Source organism: Sardina pilchardus, chromosome 2 (genome assembly GCF_963854185.1).
Source record: "Sardina pilchardus chromosome 2, fSarPil1.1, whole genome shotgun sequence".
Taxonomy (NCBI): domain Eukaryota; kingdom Metazoa; phylum Chordata; class Actinopteri; order Clupeiformes; family Clupeidae; genus Sardina; species Sardina pilchardus.
Window position 1 is genome coordinate 7,062,320 of NC_084995.1, and position 14,149 is coordinate 7,076,468.

The 14,149-nt window shown below is 46.7% G+C and overlaps 1 protein-coding gene across 1 annotated transcript in view; it reads left to right on the forward strand.

Annotated features, from left to right (window-relative positions):
* The window catches only part of hecw1b (HECT, C2 and WW domain containing E3 ubiquitin protein ligase 1b), a 39,088-nt gene that overhangs the window by 1,623 nt on the left and 23,316 nt on the right, over window positions 1-14,149 (forward strand). Inside the window, exons 2-6 of the mRNA XM_062517392.1 lie at window positions 6,262-6,589; window positions 8,236-8,343; window positions 10,452-10,546; window positions 12,719-12,794; window positions 13,721-13,890. Of these exons, the coding sequence (XP_062373376.1) occupies window positions 6,262-6,589; window positions 8,236-8,343; window positions 10,452-10,546; window positions 12,719-12,794; window positions 13,721-13,890 (777 nt within the window). The remainder of the gene's footprint in view (window positions 1-6,261; window positions 6,590-8,235; window positions 8,344-10,451; window positions 10,547-12,718; window positions 12,795-13,720; window positions 13,891-14,149) is intronic.

Consider the following 14,149-nt stretch of genomic DNA (forward strand, 5'->3'; position numbering starts at 1 on the left):
ACTCCCCCCATCTCAAAGTTTCCCCCCAGATTTGAAACAGTATATATATATATATTATTATTTTTTTTTTAATTCAGTGAACTGTTCTGTAGCTGTCCATTCTGTGTGTGTGGACAGTGAATCTATTGGTCATGCACTGATCTGGCTCTGCTCATGGAAAATAAGCACAATTTCAGCCCTTCAACACATTGCTTCAGGAACAAGGCACGTGGGGTATAATGTGTCAACCTCAGATATCATCAGCTTTTCACCAGAATCACTGACGTGCATGGCTGTCAGTGTCAGAGCGGAGAGCTTTCTTACCGAGCCCGTTTGGATGGTGCAGCTAGTCCCGCTAGTCGCTCTGATGATAGGAGTCGTGATCCATCTCAGCCCAGCAGTCCAGAGAATGACAATTGGCAGCTGAATGTCTCGGTGATTTGATAAAGCCTGGATAGATATCCCTGTTACACCACTTACATGGGCTTGCTGTGGCTAGTGGGATGGGTGGCTGAGGCCAAGGAGGCTGAGGTTTCCCATGTCTCTGTGTGCCCTTCATCAGAAGAGGGGGAAGCACAGGAAATGAAATTAGCCCGGGATTCTGTTGTTGTTGTTGTCATCGCCTCAGCCTCATACTGACTGACACTAAAGAGAGCACTGGGCCCATTACAATGGCTGAGCTGCATCAGAGCAACTGACCTATGCTTTTCCATTTTCTATTTCTTCCTTTTTTACCATGACTCGATTGTTTATCCAGATTTTATTACTACTGTATATTTTTAACTATTTAGTTCCGATTTTAGATAGCATATTTGCATTCAGCACAACATTATGCTGAGAGGAATGTGACATTTGTATCCAATCCATCCACAGCTCCAGTCCACACGGGCTGATCACCACAGACAGCCCAGATCACAGCTGGCAGGTCTTCTCTACTGTACCTCATATCATGGGCACATTCCATCTCATCACCTGCTATCTCCAGGAACAGCAGACCTTATGCTAGCCACCATTGCCTGTAAAGAAATAACATCTAAATAGTCTTAAATAGAATTGAATACATTGGCCTTAATAGAATTAAGCCTAATTTACTTAAATAGAATTCAATGTTGGAACGGAATTTAATTCAACTTAGTTGAATTTATGCAGGCTTTTCCAAATATTATACATTGAATTCAACCTGATTTAATTACATTTCACTCCACTGCAGTGACCTGAATGTAATAAAACTGGGCTAGTTTAATGAAGGCGAGCAGTGCTGTTATGGTCTGGCAGCATGGCGGGTGCAGGGAATCATCTGAGTGGGCTGGGCCTGAGGAGAGCGGGAGTGGGAGTGGGAGTGGGGCTGAAAATGCTGAGGCTGCCTCCCAGCAGTGTAAAAAATGCATGGAGTCATGAGTCATCCAGCCGGAGCGGAGAGCAGGGAGCAGGGGCCGTCACGGGAGACGGTCGTGGGATGGCCGAGCGGCGAGCCCTCCTCATGTGATGTCAGGTTGATGCAGCGCGGAGGGAGATCAAGACAAAGAAACTAGTGAGTGTGTGACAGTGGCTTTCATTTTTAGGTCTCCTTTATCGCCAGTAAAATAGAACAGACTTAAACAAGACAATAACAACACAAATGAACAACTGGAGAAAAAAGTATCAAAAGCCAAGCAGAACAGAAGCCAGATTCATAGTACAGTAGCTGTAACACTCTCTTAATTCACCTAGTTCAATCCACCACATTCACTGTGCCATTAAGGACACCTCTGTTATTTCAGACCCTTCCATCCAATTTCTCCATAAAACCACACTGCTATCTGTGCTTGACCAAAAAGCTTTATATAAAAATAGAAAGAATTATATATTTTGGACCAAAAATAAACGGTTTCCGGGGAAAATGGTCTAGTCCCTCCCACAAATCCAGCCAACTAGCCAGTGCGTCAATTTCTTCATGTTCAATTCTCTCTCAGAGATCGCCCATTCTGTTTTGAATTGGTCACTGACTGTCAGAGACTGCCCACTGCCTTTCGGGGGAAAAACCTGATCCAAAAAAAGGACACCACCTCGTCTCCTTCACACCAGATAGCTTGGAAGTTCCTACACACACAACTCAAAGTAGAGTAAAAAGAGAGAAATAGCTTTCTTCCGGCTGATTCTGGGAAGAGAGAGAGAATAGAGAGAGCTAGTCAGATGAAGTGCTAGCATGCGCTAATTTGGATACTGAGCTAACTGTTTTTTCTTTGTTTAGGACAGCAGTGCAGTCAGTCCAGTCCATCTCAAACCTCAGGCGGTGAAGGAGGACAGGGAGGAGCTTATCTCCTCAGTAACATAAGTGCATTAAGTTTCCTCCTTTCTTGCCCCTGCATGCATATCAGTGGACGCCAGTAAGGGCCCTTAGCCAAGCCATTTCATTCTGATTGATTGCCCGGGGGGAGCTGAGCTGAGACAGGGAGAAGAGGAGACTGCCGTTCCATGCTGCGTTGCTATTTAATCTAATGTTCTGACAGCTTTTATATGGTTATAATTCACTTTGTCAGCGAGAGGAGATGATGATATTGGCACAGAGACTGTGATAGCCGGAGCATCGTCTGCAACCCACAGGCCCTCCCACTCCATGAAGCAGCTGACCGAGAGAGATCTAGCCCTGATCTGGCTTGGGTCTGGCACTGCTCCGCCCCAGATTTGGCCCAGATCTAGCCTGGATGTGGCCTGGATTTTGGCTGTGTGTCTTATATTTATCCAAGTCTCTTTATTGACATGCTCTGGCTCAAATAATGAAAGGCCTCAGGGTTCCTTACCCATTGGATGTTTGGGGTAATATACCACTTTGTAATGCTCCATAAAGCAACGAGAATGTGCATATCGAGCAGACATGCAGGAGGTATGATATCCACTTTCAGCCTAGATCCATTCTACAGTTCTACAGTTCTATATCAGCATCTATGTAGTCCAGTTGGGGGCTGGTGGGGGTCGAGGGGGACCTTGTCATACACACATCCAGATAGTGACTAAGACAGGGCCAGATCTGGGCATCGTCTAGCCTATATCCATTCCAGATCAGATTATCGCTTAGGTAGCCTCATAACTGACTACAACTCTAATCTGAAGGCCTGCATTTTCACTTCCCGTGCCGCCTCCTGCTAATCGCAGAGCACTTTTAGGCAAACTCTCATGACCTTAGATTAAAACAAAGACTGGGTGAGCTCCAGAGCTGGGCACACTGATGAAGGATTACCCCCATTATTTTTACAACGGCTACAAGAACACTGATGTTGTGTTTGTGCACAAGGCATTTCGTAATGTTTTTTTATTTTCTGAATCAGGTTAGTCTTAAAGTTGGAGGAATTAGACTGTAACACTTCTAAAACAATGTTTTATAAATGGTTGATGTGATATGATTTATGTGAGGAGTGAATTCAAGAGAATTTGATTATGTGACCACATAATCAAATATTTGTCTGTGACAAACCAAGATGTTATTTGTTTGATATCTTGCACCTTTTGTCCTAAATCCTTAATTGTATTCTGTGTATTGTGAAGTCTATTCTGTGTATTGTGAAATTGTGAAGTATTGTGACATTTGTGTGTCTATGTAACGGGGGTGGGGGGGGGCACCCCTGTAATTGCTTGAAGCCGTCTGAACTTTGAACTTTGACCACAGCTGCGGCTGACCCTCCTCTGATCTCCACAAGTGCTGGTCAAGGGCAGTAAGTGTGTGTGTGTGTGTGTGCGTGTGTGTGTTTTACTCACGAGTCAAGAGTGTTGTGTGTGTCTCCCGAGGGCTAACGTTACACCATTTCACCTTATCAGAGTCCTCGGCCCACGTGCTGTGCCTACCCATGATGCATTGCCCCGGTAGAGCCCTGCCTACGCTCTGAGTGGGTGCTTCAGTGCTGTAGGTACTATTGCAAGTATCTCTGTTTTTCTGTAATGAGATGAAAGAGTCCACCAAACCCAAACACCCCTCCCCTCCCGCCACACAAACTCTCCCTCTCTCCTCTCCTCTCCTCTCCTCTCCTCTCTGCACGTCGCTCCCTTGCATTGGTCTGATCCATGCTTGTTTTTCTCATTTCCATGTTGGCTCAGATTCCTTGTTGCAGTTATGACCTGGAATAAACTCAGGGACACCCAAGGACACACACACACACAAGCACACACACACACACACACACACACGCACACACACACTCTGTCTATTGGCCCCTGAGAGTGCAGTGGGTTAGTGATACCATTGATCCATTGGACAGCCCTGAAGAATCCGTGTATTATAGCTCAGCTCCTTTTGCTCAGGGCATCATTGTGTGTAGAGTAGCCTTGGACGGTGTGGGAGCACTGACAGCTGTGTTCAGTAGTGTATTTAAAGGTGGAAAGGTATTGGTGTAACCAAACCATTATGCCTCAAGTGCCTGACAAAGGATTGGTGCATGTGATCATTTGCATTTCTCTTGTTGTCTTTGCTGACGCACAAACTGCAGTGCTGCTGAAATAAGGAAGGTACATTAGTGTGCTGTGGCCCATAGAGATTTCTAGACACCACAAGGTGGTTTGTGTGTGTATGTGGCGTGCATGCTATATTCAGCTGGGAGGATATAGAGCAAAGGGAAAAAGAGGGAGGGGAGTTTATTTCTCTCTTTCTCTTCCTCTTGTCAGTCTATTATTATTTCTCTTTCTCTATTCTCTACGTTCTTATTCCTCTTTTCCAACTCACTTTCCTCTCTTGCTCCTGCCCCCCCCCCCCCTCCAGCATGGCTCCCAGAGGGCATGTCATTACCATAATGCCCCACGTGCCATGCTGCCACGTCACACACACGCCTCACACAGCACACCTGACACAGCACGCATACCACAACACAGCACAATATAGCACAGCACATATAGCACAACACAGCATGCATAGCACAACACAGCATGCATACCACAACACAGCAAAACACAACACAGCACACATACCACAACACAACACACCTAACAAGGCACGCACAACACAACACAGCACGCATACCACAACACAGCATACCACAACAACACAACACAACACAACACAACACAGTACTCATGCCACAACACAGCACATAACAAAGCACACATACCACAATACAACACAGCACACCTGTCATACCACAACACAGCATAGGACACATGACACGGCACAGCACAGCAAAAGGCAGAGCAGTGGAGCCTGCCACTTGGGCACCATGACTCTGTCGATTGTGACACCACTGACGCACAGCATCCTTGAGCCCCCCCGAGGGAGGGAGATCAACTTCCTGATACAGACGGCTGAGAAGAACGCTCTGTCTCTGTTAGGCATGAGAGTATGAATTCCCGACTTTCAGCACACAGGAAGCAGATGTTGGTATTGAGAGGAAGTAGCTTGAATCACAGATGTGTGCGTTGTCATAGAGCATTATCCTCTGTGATGATATGGTCTTTTTGTAATGATTCAGATTCAGCAGAGAAAAGAGGGAACTACTATTATTGTGTGTTGATTCTTTCATTGCCCTTGTGTGCACCCAGAAGTTCTACAATAGGGTGCACAACATGGTGCTCTGATCATTGTAACTGGCAGATATGACATCACATGGAATCATGTGATAGATCTGGAGTTCTGTCCACACTGCCCTCCCCCAATAAGATGAATATGTCATCTTCATTTTGCAGACCTACTGTGCTTGCTCCCCCAAAAGTGAAAGAAAACCTGCTATGCATCCGAATAGTCTGTGGTTTTTTCACAATGATATGTGTTTGCTGTTAATTCCACCACTTGTTACAGTAGACCCACTGCTTTATCGGATATTGAAAACCCCATTGCCTATCACTCACACACTGTGTGTGTCCCAACTGTGAATGATAATGTTTCACTCACACACTGTGTCCCAACTGTGAATGATAATGAAGGAGTTGCAGATCTATTGGCTCTGCTTGTGTCTGGATCTGGAAGCCTGTCCTCACGTATCTCACAGTTAGATGACACTTGCATCTTATAGAGAGATTCACTGTGCATGCTACCCAATACAAAAAAGCATTCTTGTAGACCTATGTAAACCATGTCTTTCTACTTTATGTCAGATAGTTGGAGTGTTTATATTAATCCCCCCTTACTATGAATAAACCAGTTGCTGTTCATTACAAGTGCTGTTTTTTCGTATAAGTTGTTCTTTGTGAGATAGTTGCACCTGCTGTATACCTGTATCAAGTGTGAAGTGTCACTGCAGAGTTTATCTGGCGCTTCACGAGCTGAAGGACCATGTTGGGTCAGTGGCTGTCTAGTCACACTCTGTTCTTTGTTTCCACGGGCAGAACTTGTACCAGAACCGGATTCTCGGGCTGGCCATCATGGCCTCCCCGTCTCGCGTCTCCCAGAACCGCCGGCGTTCCAAGGACCCGATCCGGCACAGCTTCAATCCGGAGCAGTTCCCCCACGTGGACTTCCAGAATGGCGTTCCCGAGGACCTGGCCAGCCTGCCGCGCTCCACCAGCGACACGGACCTGGTGACCTCGCACAGCCGCTCCACCCTGGCCGTCAGCACCGCCCAGTACACCATTGGCCAGTCGCAGGACATCACCCTCAGCTGGGACATTAAGGAGGAGGTGGACGCTGGGGACTGGATCGGGATGTACCTCATCGGTATGTAGTGGCACTAACAATGTTTAGCCATTCATATTGAGTCTGCTTGAGTGTTCAGGCAGTTGATGTATTATATCTTAAATTGATATCTTATGAAAATGCTTTTGTTGTGGCAGTGAAGGATTAACAAACGGCAAAAATCTCCAAAGAGCTATATCTACTGGCAAAGTAATGTTTCACGATTCTCACAAGATTTCTTGAAATTGCATGATTTTTTGAAGGCCTCCGTTCCTGAAGTGGCATGGTTGGTTATGTCTGTTACGACTCGCTACACCTATGCTGTGTAGCTATGCTAGATGAGCTAACTGCCTGTTACTAGTTTGTGTACCATCACATTGGCTTGGTTAAGGTGAATATCTGCATAGTGTACCTTTAAGAGGGCGTTTTCCTCACCGCTGTCTCCTTGTGCTTCCTATAAGGGGCTCAGGCCTTGGGCTCAGCATATCACTCTATTGAGGGCATTGTATAAATGAAGGAAACTGAGTAGACTAAAATGTAATCATAGAAAGAGTTGTCGGTGTAAGCGCATCCTCATCAGAGAGACTGGAGTGCCTCGTTGTGGCACAGTGTCCTGACGTGCCAGATTATGGCCCCGAATCGCCATGGTGATGAGCATGAAGCTGTGAAGAGAATGAGTGTGAGAGTGAGAGATAAGATCCAGTGAGAAACCCTCAGAAATGAACATGCACACACAGATAAAGTGATTTAGAGTGCAGCTGGGTGGGGGGGGTAGAGACAGAGGCAGTGCTCAGTATGGGTGACTGTCTAAAGAGAGAGAGAGAAAAGAGAGAAAGAAGAAGTGAAGGAAAGCACAAAGAGGAGAAGACAGAGTGGATGAGAGCGGGAAGTCTCGGGAGAGCCAAGGAAGAGAGAGAGAGAGGAGGACAGAGAGAAGGAGGAGAGGGGAGAGTAGGGACTAAATGCTCGAGAAAGGGAAAGACAAAGGAAGAGGATGGGCTGTAACAGGGGAAAAGGGGATAGAATGAGGAAGGGAGAAAGAGAGAGACGAGGAGCAAGAGGATGATGAAGATGAAAAAGAGGCAGAGAGGCAGTCATAGAGGTGTGTGTGTGTGTGTGTGTGTGAAGGCAAGAGAGGATGTGAGGGGTGTGTGTACACAGGAGAGCACAGGGGAGGAACATGTCAACAGGAGGGGAGTGTGTGGAGTGTGTGTAGACAGGAGGGGAAGGTGAGGGGTGTGTGTGTAGACATGGAAAGGGGCTGTGAAGCTGTCTGCTTCTGTCTGTTCTCCTTGATCATCTCTTCCTCTCCAAATCTGCCTTCTCTCACACACTCTCTGGCACACCACGCTCATCAAACACACACACACACATACACACACACACACACACACACACACACACACGCTGAGAGACACATCCACACATATATACACACAAAAAGTATGCAGTGTGTTATGCACACAGACATAAGGCATATTCAACATACTGTAGACTTGCCTACATATGCATTAAGAGAAACACTACAGTAGATGCACATGTAACTCTCTCACTTTCTTTCTCTCTCTCTCTCTCTATCAGAACATTTTCTGATACAATCTCTCATGGCTACGTATGTAAGATGCATATATTTGATTTATCATTTTGTAAATGATAAATTATGCATTTTCATTTTGTTCCTGTTTCAGATGAAGTCCTGTCGGAGAACTTCCTGGACTACAAGAACCGTGGTGTGAATGGCTCCCACAAAGGCCAAATAGTGTGGAAGATTGAGGCCAGCTCCTACTTTGTGGAGCGTAAGTACAGTACTTCTCTTCAAGCATCACCTACCTACAGGATGCGCCACCCACTCTTAAACTTAAAGACCCACAGAAAGACCCAGAAACTGAGCAAATATAGCTCCATCCTGGCAAAGTGGTTTTACGCAGATCCATATTAAGACTACTTACTGTATGACACCTCCTTGTGTCAGGTAGGCTGGGTTCATGCTTAGAGCTATCATTTGCTGTAGATAGTGTGAAATTGAATTGACACCTCTCTAGTGGTTTTTTTTTTTTTGGGGGGGGGGGGGGGGGTTCCATTAGCAAAAACTGGTACCTGGTTCTATTATTGGTATCACCTCCGTTGAGGTTCCAAGTAAGCTGAACTGGTACTGAAAGGTGATGTTAATGACATTACAGTTTTCTTCAGCGTTGCTATGGCAATCGGCTAGCTTTTGGGGGTACTTTGTTGCAGTGGAAAATGAACACCCTGTACCAAAATTGAGTATTGTCGAGTTGAGCTGATACCATGCAATGGGAAAGCCCCATTAGAAGGTCATTTCTAGGTAGACGTAGCCTTAGAAATGAACAGCACCCAGGCAACCTGTGCCCATTTCTGTTGAAAAGGGAAGTATGAGGGTATTAAGCTTCCTTTGTGTTGGTGTGGTTAATCTAAACTTGTTCCTGTAGCCTGGTCTCAGTGGTGGTCAGGGGCGAAAGGAGAAGTGAGAGAATGCCGCTGTCCCTCCTCCCCCTCCTCCACCTCCTCCCCCTCCTCCACCTCCTCCTTGCCCTTCTACTCCCCTCTTGCACCCATCCCTCCCTTTAACACCTCGTTCTCCTTCTCTTACATCTCATCTCCCCCTCCATACCTTCTCTTCCTCCTCCTCTTCCTACCTCCTCCTCTTTTTCCTCCTTCTCCTCTTCCTATTTTTGTATCCTCCTCCTCCTCCTCCTCCTCTTCCTACTTTTCTGTCCTCCTCTTTGTCCTCCCCTTCCTCCTCCTTCATTTCATCCCAATCGGCTCTGTGGTTTCTGCTCTGTTGGATGGTGCAGTTCCTCTCTGGTTCTCTCTCTCTCACACACACACTGACACACATACACACACAGCAGTCCACTCAGGGACAGGCTTGACCAATCCTAGGCCAGATCGGGTCCCTTTGAAGGCCAGATCAGGGCCAGGTCTGTTTCAAATGATTGCTGTTTGGCGCATAAGTTGCAGTCAGGAGCCTCTAGACTCTAGAGACTGTTTCTGAAGTGCAGGGACTCTGCATGGGTGCCCCCTCTTGTCAGATGCTGCATGGGGAATCCCAGCTTGAGGGTCATTCTTTACAAAGCCCATTGTCAGCGGCAATGGTCATTAAGATGGTCCCATTCAACTCAACTGAACACTGAGCATTGAAGGCCAAAATAGCAACTTAAGAGTCAGTCAACACATAATTCGAATTTAATCATATTAGCTTTGGGATTATTTCAGGAGGCCTACTAGCCCCATGTTGCAAGTATCTCTGTTAGCTTTTTCATCATTTAATACTATTTGGGTCATCGGAGCTCCAATGCATTTAAGTGCATTTATGGCCATTTGTGGCTTGGCTAAAGTGGTGGTTTCTAGCTCCATTGAGGCTGTTATGCAACTCTTATCAGGGTTACTCTGTTGAAATGTGACCCTGATGTGTAATATTATGTCACCTCTCCCCTCTCAAGATGATGGTGGATACTGAAATCATATATCTCAAGTGTGTGTATCTGAATCTGTATCCGGTGTCTGTACTTATCACTGGTTCCAGAACAGCTTTGCCTGATATTGTCTCATCAGTTCTCCCTGATTCTAGAACAGCTCTATCTAATTCAATTTCTTTATTTGCACTCTTTTTAGAACAGTTCTAGTACTGGCTGATTCTAGAAGAGTCCAAGCCCGTACAGCCTCCTTCATTTGCACCTGAAGAGATTGTTCCTGTTAGGCGCCACATTGTTTACCTGCTTGTCAGAAATGCTTAATAGTAGTGGTTAGTAGTAGACATTAGGTCACGGGCTAATGGATTTGACCCTAATCTTTGCTCTCCCTCTCTCTCTCCCTCTCTCTCTCCCTCTCTCTCTCTGACTCCTGCTGTCTCTACTACCTTGGTGTGGCGTGGACCAATCAGCGGAGACTAAGATCTGCTTCAAGTATTACCACGGAGTGAGCGGCGGACTGAGAGCCACCACCCCCAGTGTGACCGTGAAGAACCCCTCCGCACCGGTAGGTTTGTGTGTGTGTAGATATGTGATTGTGTCTGTGTGTGTGTGTGTGTGTGTGTGTGTGTGTGTGTGTGTGTGTGCTGCGCCTGCACCTCCCTCCTGCCGACACACACACATGGTCAGTCCCATCAGGAGCTGGTGCTCTCCGCTCTGCCAACCCTTCTCCTTTAATCCCCCACATATCATGTGACCAAGCTGTATTAAAAACACAAACGCAAATAAAACAGAAAAACACACACACACACACACACACACACACACATTAGCCAGCACATGGCCTCCGGGGGATAAGAATAGAGCACAGAGGTTTATCTGCGCTGATGAGTGGTCAGGCAGTACGCTGCGCTGCGGTACGCTGCGCTGTGGTACGGTACGGTAGGGTAGGGTACGGTAGGGTAGGGTAGGGTAGGGTAGGGTAGGGTAGGGTAGGGTAGGGTAGGGTAGGGTAGGGTAGGGTAGGGTAGGGTAGGGTAGGGTAGGGTAGGGTAGGGTACGGCCGGGGCACTGCCATCTGTGCGGCTCCTTCGTGGCTGCGCTGATGAGAGCGGGCGCTGGCAGAGATGGCGATAATCTTGAGTCTATTAATATCAGACACGGCCCCAGGGCCAGCGCAGGTTATCATTTCTGATGGCTTAAGTCTGGCTTACCTCCACCACCACCACCCCCCCACTTCCACCCTCTCTCTCTCTCTCTCTCTCTCTCTCTCTCTAGTATATTCCCTCTCTTTCATTCTCTCACTACCTTTCCTTCTCTCTCCTTCAGTCTCTCCCTCACTCTCTTCCTCCTTTCTCTATATCTCTCTACTTCTCTCTCTCTCTCTCTCTCTCTCTCTCTCCCTCACTACGGTCCAAATCTCTCTCTGCGTCTGGTGCCCGTGGCGTTTGTTGGCCAGTGCAGTGTGTGACATGCACGCGTCAGGTGACCGCACACACCAAAGCTGGTGTCCGTCTCTCCCTGCCATGGAGGAGCCTGAGCAGCAGGCAGAGTTAGACTCTACATGACCAACACACTCAAGGAGCCGTCGGCCTACAATGGTGAGAGAGAGGTGTGAGACACCCACAGAAGCTATACATACAGTAGAGAGTGTCTGTGTGAAGGAAAGAGAGAAAGAGAGAGAGAGAGAGAGAGGTGAGAGACACCGACAGAAGGTAAACATTCAGTACAGTGGAGAGTGTCTGTGTGAAGGAGGAGAGAGAGAGGGAGAGAGAAGGAGAGAGAGATAGAGAGAGGTGAGAGACACCGACAGAAGATAAACATTCAGTACAGTGGAGAGTGTCTGTGTGAAGGAGGAGAGAGAGAGAGAGAGAGAGAGAAGGAGAGAGAGATAGAGAGAGAGAGAGAGAGGTGAGAGACACCGACAGAAGATATACATTCAGTACAGTAGAGAGTGTCTGTGTGAAGGAGGAGAGAGAGAGCGAGAGTAGTATGTGTGCTTTGATGTGTAGGCATGTGTTTGTGAGTATGTGTGTATGTAAACTAAAAAGAGGGATAGATTTATGGTATAGTATAGTGAGTGTGTGTGAGGGAGACAGAAAGGGAGAGAGAGGGAGAGGTGGGCGTAGTCGTAGTATGAATGCTTGTGTGTGTGTGTGTGTGTGTGTGTGTGTGTGTGTGTGTGTATAACTTTTCTGTTATTTTTAACTGCTCTCTTGCGAGAGAGGAAAGAGAGAGAGAGAGAAAGAGAGAGAGAGGAAGAGAGATGACAGTCATTGTGTGTGTGTGTGTGTGTGTGTGTGTGTTTTGTGTGTGTGTGTGTGTGTGTTTGAGTGAAAAGACTCGGAGCTTATCTAGGTCTGAGTGGACTGAGTGGACTCCATGTAGAAAAGGGATTAAGTGATTTCGACGCTGAGTCGTGGTTTGGGCTGATTTGGAGACTGTGGAGGGGGAGGGGCTGAGGTTGGGGGTTAGCGAGGTCACGGATGTCAACTTCAGTGAGACGCTCTCAGTAGGTGAAGTCAGCCAGGTCACTGTTGTTGTGGCTAATGCAATACTGATGGTAGCGTTTCACATTCTTATCATTATGGTGTACGTCTTTAGAACTCTGTGTGTGTGTGTGTGTGTGTGTGTGTGTGTGTGTGTGTGTGTGTGTGTGTGTGTGTGTGTGTGTGTGTTTGTGTACCAGATTCAGCATTCATTCAAACCTCCTTGCCCTCTCTTGTCTTCCTCTCTGCAGGTGTTCAAGCCTCCATCTGCAGAGGATGTTCCGCAGAGCCAGGGCAGCAGAAGACTTATCAGCTTCTCACTCTCAGGTGAACCCTAACACTGTGTTTGTAAACAAACCTGTAGCCACCCGCCTCAACGAATGTGTGCCAGAGACTTGTGCTGGAACAGGAAGAGGAATTTAGAACATGGTGTTGTTACCATGGCGATGGGCTTTGGAGCTTTGGTAAACCCCTTGTCAGACTATTTCTGATTTCCCTGAGGTGCTGGAGTGATTGTGTCCATTGTAGTGTATAAACCCCCCGGCTATCATTACTGTGAGTGTAGAAGCCGTTTTTAATTGTGGCATCATTTCTTAACCTTTTTACTTCACCAATGGGTTATTGTGCTAGTTTTCTTAATTTCACACAGTTCCCTTGGCAACTATTACAAACCTGTAGCATAAAAGTACTAGGCCTAGTGTATACAAAAGGATGAGTGGGTTTTAGAAGGCCATACAGTATACTCTTTGTCTTCTCCAATGCTTTATCACGCACAGCTATGTAGAAATAAAGTGAAGTGCTATTTGCCATTGTTATATTCAGAGTCTATGAATTGTAGTAGAGTGAGGTAAGACCTTACGGTAACCTTACGGCCACATCTTGTGGTAAGATGGTGTGCCATGTGTAATGATAGGCCTGTTTCACCACCGTGTGGTGTGGTGGCTTTCTGTTGTGCAAATGCAGAGTGCCATTTACTAGAGGTACAGCATTTCTAGTAAAGGATTTCCAGTGTTTTTTTAAACCATATTCAATTTCAGTTTATTGTTGAAAAATTCCTTTCGATGAAGTGATGTTGCACTCTGTAAAGTTGGAGTGAAGATAAGTAAGAAGCCCAAATTGTTTGATGGTGTGCTCTGTGCAGTTATGTAAAAGCAGTCGAAAGGAGAGTCCTTTCTTTTGTAGCTCCCTGTGTTATTGTGGAAGAACAATCCTTTGTGTAACACCATGTGCTGTTTGTCCATGGGGTGTTGCAGACTTCCAGGCCACGGGGCTTAAGAAGGGCATGTTCTTCAACCCGGACCCGTACCTGAAGATCGCCATCCACCCGGGCAAGCACAGCATCTTCCCTGCACTGCCTCACCACGGCCAGGAGAAGCGCTCGGGCATCGTCTGCAACACGGTCAACCCCGTCTGGCAGAGAGAGGTGAGGAGCGGCCACAGTGTAGCCCACGAGAGCAGTGCCCTCTAAACTGTACCATGATCCCTTTAGGTTACTGGTACAGTATGTGCTCTTACATGCCAGTGCACTTTTACAACATGATAAAAGTGAGCACACACACACACACACACACACACACACACACACACACACACACATATACAGTAGACAAGATTAATGCACAAGTACTGTACATGCAGATATACAACAGATTTTCCGATATCAATGCAAAACCATTCAGTCT